We start from the raw sequence: 8052 nt of genomic DNA on the forward strand, positions 1-8052 counted from the left end.
CCCAGAGGACGTGGGAGCTACAATGCCAGGCCTTGGCTGGCATCTGCAGCTGAGGCTCCTGGGCCTGGTGGACTCTTTCCTTCAGGGTGGATGCCTAGAGCTGGATGCTCAGCAGCCCCAGGCCAGGGCTGTGCACCCTCACAGCTTGACCAGCACTGTCCCAAAGATCCAGAGCAACTCAGCCTAGTGTGCAGGCACATGCCAACCGCACTGAAAGGCAACTGGCATGGCCCTCAGGGACACCATCTTACATTTTTTTAGCTCATAGCTGGGTCAGTGGTATGAAAGGACCCTATAAGTGGGCCGGAACATACTTCACCTCATTTCTGACGTATCCATGTCACAATGGCAAGAAAAGCTATGGTCTCATTGTAGCCCCCAGATGGCCAGTCCCTGTCAAATTTGAGGTAGAGCCCCCAGGAATCTGACTTCCTACAGCATGAGGCCGAGGGACTGAATGCCCCCATGCTGTGCTGGAAAGTGGCCTGCTGGCGTAGCTCTGGAAGATTGCGCCACAGTGAGCATGTCAAAATGGCACTGCTTCATTTACACCAGTAAGTAGAAATGTTCCTGGGACTGCTCTGAGTGCTGAGTCTTGCCTGGAATTCCCTGGGGAGAGGACTTGTTGATGCAGCCCAAATGTACACTGCTGAGACCTAAGTTAATCCTTTCCTATGTCACCTAAAGTATATGAAACACTTCTGTAACATAAATGAGGGAAGAACTCATTTGTTCACCTGAGCTCTCAGATTTCCTGCCGTGTGTTTCACGCAAACATAACGTAGCATAGTCTTCTACCTTTTTTCCTCCAGGTATGAGTTGTATGCAGAAACTAAGAAGAGCAAGTACCCAGTCATAAAAACAGCTGCAGGCATTCTCTTCCCTGGGGAAACCTTCCAAATGAAGTAACAGATCCAGAATAAAGTGACTTCCTTTCTCCTCCCCACCCTCACATGGCATAGTGTCTTCACAAAGAGCTGCTGTGAAATGACTCGTGTCTAGTTTCCTACTACAGACAGTACCATGTGCACTGCCTTCAGCTGCTTCAGTTCTGTCCTAAAGTTAAGTTTCCCAGTTTGATGTCAAAGTATCTGATTGACCTAAGGAAAAGCATTTCTGGAAATTGCTCCTCACTACCTCTGCCTATGGGCCATAAAACACCACTGCTGTTTCAAAATTCGGGGGAATGTGAAGGCTTCTCTCTGGCCTCTTGCCACCAGTTTGCCCAGCGTGACCCCAGAGGTGCCTTTTTAACTTTTGCTCCATTTGCCCTGCTATAACGTCAGGATAATACACAACAGGATTATTACAGGGCTTTGCAAAAATACATATTCACAGGCACTGTCACCTGCAGCTTTTCCCTGCAACAGCGCTGCGGTAGGTACCCAATTTAAGACTTCAGAGCAACCACAAACGAGAACAAGCCATCCCTCCTGCCCTGAAACCTTGTCGAAGAGCCCCTCTGCGGCGCGCTTCCCGGTACAGAGGGTCACCTGGGCATTACAGCGAGGGGCCCGAAGCTGTGCAGGTGTCTTCCTGCTGTGCGCCCGCGAGGGCGGCGGGGCCCGGGGGGCAGCGGGGCCCGCCCCGCCCCGCCCCGCCCCGCCCAGCCCAGGAAGCGCCCTTTGCCCGCGGAGCAGGAAGCTGCCGCCGATGCCGCGCAGCGGGGCGGGGCGGGGCAGGCGCCGGGCGGGAGCGGGCGCCCTGCAGGTAGGCGCGGCGCGGCGCGGCGGGGACGGGACGGGACGGGACGGGACTCCCGCAGGCTGTCGGCCGGGCGGAGGGCGGCGGCGAGGGCCGAGCCGGGGGCTGCGCCGGCGGCTGCGCCGGCTCTCGGGGGTGGCCAGCTCGCGGCGGAGCTTTTGTCTGTCGGCACCGCGAAGGGAGGACCCACCCGGAGAAGAAATATAAAGGCAGCTCGGAGACGGGGAGGGCTAACTTTCACCTTCACAGATCAGACTCCCCTTTAGTTCCCATCCGCGTCTGCTTGCATCCCTTCCCCGTAGCGCCCTTCTTCCCTGTTTATCCCTTTTCACCTACCACCTGCCAAAAGCACAGCTTTCCCCAGTGTCCGGTCAGTGCCTTTAATCTCTGCTGCAGGCAGGCAGCTTTGCGCCCCTGACCCCGCTCGCAGCAGCTCCGCGGCGGCTGCTCCTCCTGCGCAGCTGCACCCTCCCCTCCCCGCTCCCAGCGCCTCTGGCTGCGCCGGCTCTTGCGCGGGGGCTGCTCGCCCCTCGGTGAGGGCAGCAGCAGCGGGGCAACGAGGTGCGGCGTGCACATTGCAGCCTCACGGAGCTCGGGGGGCTTCCCTCAGTAGGCAGGGAGCAGAAATGGGGGTATTGATGTGTATCTGCCCACCCTTTAATAAAGGAGTCACTGCATTATAGTTCATGAACAGATCTGATGGTACAGAGAGGTGGGCTGCCATCACACCCAAGACAAGTCTAATACTGCTGGGAATGTCTGTCCAGCTGCATAATTAACTTTATTTTCTGTGGTAAAATTGTATTAAGTTTTTGCTCTTACTATAAGCATTATCTATCCCAGGGAATAGTTTGGGACGAAGCTTTGAACATCTGTGGCCTTCTTTTGAATCACAGGTTTGTGCTGTAGTGCCCAGGGTGACGATGCAGAGAGTGCTTTGCCACTCACTGCCCTTCAGGAGCAGATTGGAGGATCCCGAGGAGCATGAAAATCTGAAAATATGGAGCTCTACACTAGACTAATTTGCATAACCTCTGCACCTTGGTACAAGAGGAATACAGAACTGAGTGGTCCGAAGAGAAAATAAGTAGTTGATTGTAAACAGCCAAGGTAAAGAAAATAAACTGTAGGACCCAGCTACAAAATATGTATATGCTATTACAATACTAAAATCAAGGCCCCAGGAATAGTATGGTGTGTTTGCTGGAGGTCCAAATTAGATGCCCTTCATACCTTGCTTTAATAAAGCTGTGGATGTTGCATATAGTATCCTGCTCACCCACACACACTCGCACACATTCTCCCTCTCTCCTTGGTTTCCACATTCAAGAAGAACCCAATACACTCAAGGATGTGCTTCTACTGGTAACAGACATAATCCCTACAGGAACATCCCCTCTATTGATGAGGTTTGTTCTCTCTTTTTCTCAGTGACATTACTGTGATCATGGGGAAGAAACTCTTTCCTTAATCCAGACTAGACTGTTAGTAATACAAATGCTGCCTGCTTTATGCTGGGCTGCCATAGCATATCTGCCATAGCAGCAGTGTGTCAGTGGTAAACAAACCAGAAATTTTTGCAGGCTGAGGAAGAAACTCTTCCTTCTACTGTGTCTGCTTGCTTAGATGTTTGCCCTGGTGGTTGTTACTGGACATTTAGTTAGATGCCAATATCGGGTAGTACCGCTTCTGAATACAAGCACATGTTGAGGGATTTGTTTCTCCTAAGTTCCTGTTTGCTGACAGCTTTCACAGAGAAACCCTGCTGCTGGTGGTTAGCTGCCTCGGTGAAGGGTCCATGTGTGCACAGGGTTCTGATTCTTCCTGCTTTAAAGCAGAGGTGGGCCATGCTGGTACCTAATGCAGCATGGAAATAGCTTGGCTGGCTTGTACTATTGAACTGTTGAGCGGATACCAGTAGCAAAATATCTCAGTAGTGGCAAAATCCTTAGAGCTGTAGGGCTGCAGAAAGCAATCTCCCTTTGCATATCAGTCTGGAACAGCCTGAAATGATGCATCTGCAGGGGTGGTGCACTTCAGCATTCAAAAATATTTAGAGTAGGCACTCAGGTCATAAATTTTTAAGACTTCTTGCTTTTCCAATATTTTTTTTCTTCACGGTTCTGTAGTTCAAGTTTCCAGCCTCCCTCACTCTCTCTCTCCACCAACACCTTTGCCACCTAGGATTAAAGACTCCAAGACTGGTGGCTTTTTAACCACTAGCATCTGAGGTGCAAAACTGTTCTGTTCATCTGAGTGCCTCCTTGATTCTGGCACTGTTAGGTAATGCCTTATTACCCACTGCCTCTTGTTAAATAGCCGTTGATGATGGATGAAGTGGTCCAGGACCAGGTACCCATCAGTTTACAGTGTTCGTGTTCATCAGGGCCCATCTGTCCAGTTACTTGATTGCAACTGGAGCTGAAGTAGCTGTCCAAAGTATAATTTTCCCTTGGCTCAGCCATAAATAAACAAATATTGGTAGCTTGAAGCAGAGGTCACAGAGTATGTTTTTGAAGTGATGCTAACTGGCATTTAGGTAACTAAAGATAAAAGCAAAAAAAAAAAATCCACAGTGCAATTTTTTTAAGCAATATGCTTTAAAAATACTCCCCTATGTGGTCTCAGCTGTAGCTGTGATTCACTTCAGACTCCAGCCCTAGATTCATCCACTTGGTTTCCTTTCCCTGCCCTCTTTAATTCTTCCTTTAAAAAAGTGTGATTTTTTTTTCTTATCATATTTTCTCTGTTCTGCATTTTCTCTGCAGCAACTGCCATTGCTTACCTTCCTCATGCTACCTACTAGTGCTTGCTGTTTGGCTGTTTTGGGTCTTAAAATAAGAAATACTGAAGGGAAAAATCCTCGTCTTTGGTGCTGATAGAATTGTTAAGATCCCTCTGCCCAACAATTGCATTTGTGGTAGTTGTTGGAACTCAGCAGGGATGCCAAGCAGAGACTTGGTATAGTTCTATCTGAGTAGAAAATACTTCATATTGCCTATTTTATAGGCTTTTGCTGGTATTTGCCTCAGCCTGAGAGGGAAAGAGGAAAGAAGAGATGAGGTAGTAACAAAGAAAATCAGGTTCTGGAGATTAAAGAGTCATTTTCCAATTAAAATAATTTTAGGAGACTAATTAGCCTTGTGGCTGCCATATTACAGAAGTGTCTCCAATTCACCTGTACACGCAGATATCGTTGATTTTTGATGTTTGCATAACGGTATATCTATGATTCCTGTCAACCAGTGCTGAGTCCCACACATCTGGTATATGTCCTAATATATATCATTTATCTGAAGAGAGGCAACCTAGACTTCTCCTTTAAGAAAACAAAAAAATATCTGATGTCAGATACCTCGTTAGTCCATGGGATGTCCATGAATGTTTTGTCACTAGTTAATTCTGCTCTTTTATGCAACTACTCTGCTTGTTCCCCATATTCAGCAGGGGCAGTAGATTTTAAGACATTCTATATGACAAGCTCTTGCTGAATGTTTTTGTTTGGTTTTGTGAGAAGGGTTCCTGATTGCTTAACCTGGCATAACTGTCCAGATGGACCAAGGAGAAGAACAAGATCAAGAGGCCTTGGAGGAGATGCACACAGGTGAGGAGTAAGTTAGATAAGTTTATAAACATGAAGCAAGCAAAATGCTATTTGAGATGTCCCAGTGTTATTTTTTCCATCAGCCTTATGTTGTGACCTGCTCTTTGCTCTTCAGGGCAAGCAGGCAGCCTGTCTTTGTCAGTCCACTGTTAATATTCTGTCTTCTCACATATACTGTAAAGAAGACAAAATGCAAAGATTTCCTGGGGGCAAGGAAATGCCTGTAGCCTTGTCCTCAGCACTGCTAATTGTGGCACATCTGCTCATGTTTGCATGGTTAGGCTGCGCTCTCATAGCCATACAGCCTCTCCTGCAGCTGAATTTCTGTCTGCCACCAGCCTTCACTTTACTTTTTCTCATACACAGTGTAGACCAGGCTTCCTGAGAGAGCAGCTTGCCCGTTCTCTGCCATGCCATTTCCCTGCAATAATCACAATTAGACTTCTACATTTTTTCCAGGTGGCGAGGCAGGTCCCCTTCCAGGAGATCATGCAAGTGCAGATCAGCAGGACTTGCTGGCAGTGGGGTCCAGAGGAGAAGAGGGCTCAGGGAATAGCCATGAAAGTCAGCACAGTTCCTCAGAGGCACAGATTGGTGGCTGTGAGAAGGAGGAAGAGGTGGCTAAGCCACCTTGCTCTAATGGCAGCCTGGTGAAAAGACAGGAGAAAGGGCAAGCAGCAGCCACACGGCGAGCCCCTCGCACAGAGCAGCCCACCATCTGCTCCGAGTGTGGCAAGGGCTTCAGTCGGAGCATCCACCTCATCCAGCACCAGCGCATGCACACTGGGGAGCGCCCATTCCTGTGCGGGGAGTGTGGCAAGGGCTTCAGCCAGAGCTCCCACCTCATCCAGCACCGGCGGGTCCACACGGGCCAAAAACCCTACACCTGTGCCGAGTGTGGAAAGAGCTTCAGCCAGAGCTCCAACCTCCTCAAGCACCAGCGCATCCACACCGGGCTCAAACCTTATGTGTGCAGCGAGTGTGGGAAAATCTTCAGTGACAGTTCCACCTGCATCAAACACCAACGCATGCACACAGGTGAGCGGCCCTACAAGTGTCCAGCCTGTGGGAAAAGCTTCAGCCAACGCTCCCACCTCCTCCAGCACCAGCGAGCACACGAGGGGGTTCGGCCCTATGCTTGTGGGCAGTGTGGCAAGCGTTTTGGGCAGAGCTCTGACCTCATCAACCATGCTCGCACCCACACTGGTGAGAAGCCTTACAAATGCAGTCAGTGCGGCCGAGGCTTCAGCGGCAACTCCAACCTCATCAAGCACACTCGCATCCACACAGGTGAGCAGCCGTACCGCTGCAGCCAGTGTGGGGAAAGCTTTCGTTTCCAGCCCCAGCTGGTGCGCCACCAGAAGCACCATACAGAGTAGTTGGGGGAGAGGATAAAGGCTGTGTGGACCCTAGGCAGATACCTGGTGCTGGAAAGGCACACAGGTGCTCCCTGGGGCATGAACACCATATGGGGCATGAACGTTGAGGGTGGGAGTCCTCAGAGCCTTTCCCTCCAGTTAAATCTGCTTGTGAGCAGTGCCCAGACACTCAAGCAGGGAGGGAGGCTGCTGCAGAAGGAACTAGTGCATGTTCACTGCTGTGTGGTGGTAGTTCTGAGCTTCTCTTTTGGGGATGGAGACAAGAAAGGTGCTTATGGTATGTTCAAGTCCAGAAGGGAGAACACAGAAATGTTCCAAGGATCAGTGCCTTTTTCTGTTTTTTTTATTGGGGAGTGATTTTTATCCCTGTAAAAAAACATAGCTAAAATCTATAACTGTGTCCTGTACAAGCTGCCTTGGTTTTGCCATTGTGATAAGGCCACAGCTTGGGATGATGGCTCCCACTTAGAATCTACATCTCCCACTTGCCGGTATTGGTTTTAGGTGGTGTTAGCATCTATTTATTTTAAAACCCTACAACAATATGTTGGTGTCTCTACATACCTATTGTAGACCTACCTGACTCTCTGTTGAGGCCATGTCTATGGAACTGTATTTTGCTGGGTTATGTGTTAGTTAAATTAACAGTTCCACAAATCCTGCTGCTGTTTGACAACTTAGTCCTCAGCAGCAATTATGACGATTAACATCCTGATAGATATTTCTCTCAAATTCTTGTTAAGGTGCTTTTGTGCGTGGCACTTTATGAATGTTTTTATAAGGCTTTTAAAAGTATTTAGGAGGACTTTAACTGTGATCTTCTAATTGTCAGTTGATGAACAGAAAGAGGATGTTTGAAAAATAAGCTATGTCAAACTTTGATTTTATATTAAATGTTAAACATTTTTTTCTTGCATAAAACTTTTTAACTCAGACATTATGATTTTGAGTTGTTAATGATTACAGAGAGGTGATTATGACATTGATTTCTGGATTTTCTGTGACTTTTTGTGAGTGGTTTTGAAGTCTTGTTTAATAATGACTTTCTAAGAAATATGGGGGAGTCAGAATTATGAGAAAATAGAAGGAACTGACCTCTGAAGAGATCTTCCTTTCTTTGAAGAGGAGAATACTACTACTACAGGGAGTCTGTCCTTAAAAGGAATTCTAGCTCAGACAATCACTTGGTACGGGGGAGGAAAGAATTGGCAGTAATAATGAAAATTTTAATATCTCTAGTGCAGAAGAACTCCCTGTAATAAATGCAGTAGTGTATGCTGAAATGCCTGTTCCACCCACAAAGCCAAACAGGGGAAGTAATCACACTGTGCTTTAGGCAAGAAAATGAAGTGATCAAATCTATTG

At 48.2% G+C, this 8052-nt stretch overlaps 1 protein-coding gene across 1 annotated transcript; it reads left to right on the forward strand.

The window, feature by feature from the left end:
- Window positions 1-1646: 1646 nt before the first annotated feature.
- Window positions 1647-7617, forward strand: LOC106490738 (zinc finger protein 3-like). The gene is made up of 4 exons (XM_067289799.1): window positions 1647-1710; window positions 2601-2814; window positions 5222-5308; window positions 5768-7617. Exons 3-4 carry the CDS (start codon window positions 5257-5259, stop codon window positions 6685-6687), a joined length of 972 nt encoding a protein of 323 aa, XP_067145900.1. The 5' UTR covers window positions 1647-1710; window positions 2601-2814; window positions 5222-5256; the 3' UTR covers window positions 6688-7617.
- The last annotated feature ends 435 nt before the right edge of the window (window positions 7618-8052 follow it).

This window comes from Apteryx mantelli, chromosome 1, assembly GCF_036417845.1.
Source record: "Apteryx mantelli isolate bAptMan1 chromosome 1, bAptMan1.hap1, whole genome shotgun sequence".
Lineage (NCBI taxonomy): Eukaryota > Metazoa > Chordata > Aves > Apterygiformes > Apterygidae > Apteryx > Apteryx mantelli.

Bases quoted from the DNA above. Each gene is read 5' to 3' on its own strand.
- LOC106490738 (XM_067289799.1), top strand. From the start codon at position 5,257: ATGGACCAAGGAGAAGAACAAGATCAAGAGGCCTTGGAGGAGATGCAC. The intron at 5,309-5,767 runs GTGAGGAGTAAG...CATTTTTTCCAG, and splicing joins CTTGGAGGAGATGCACACAG to GTGGCGAGGCAGGTCCCCTT.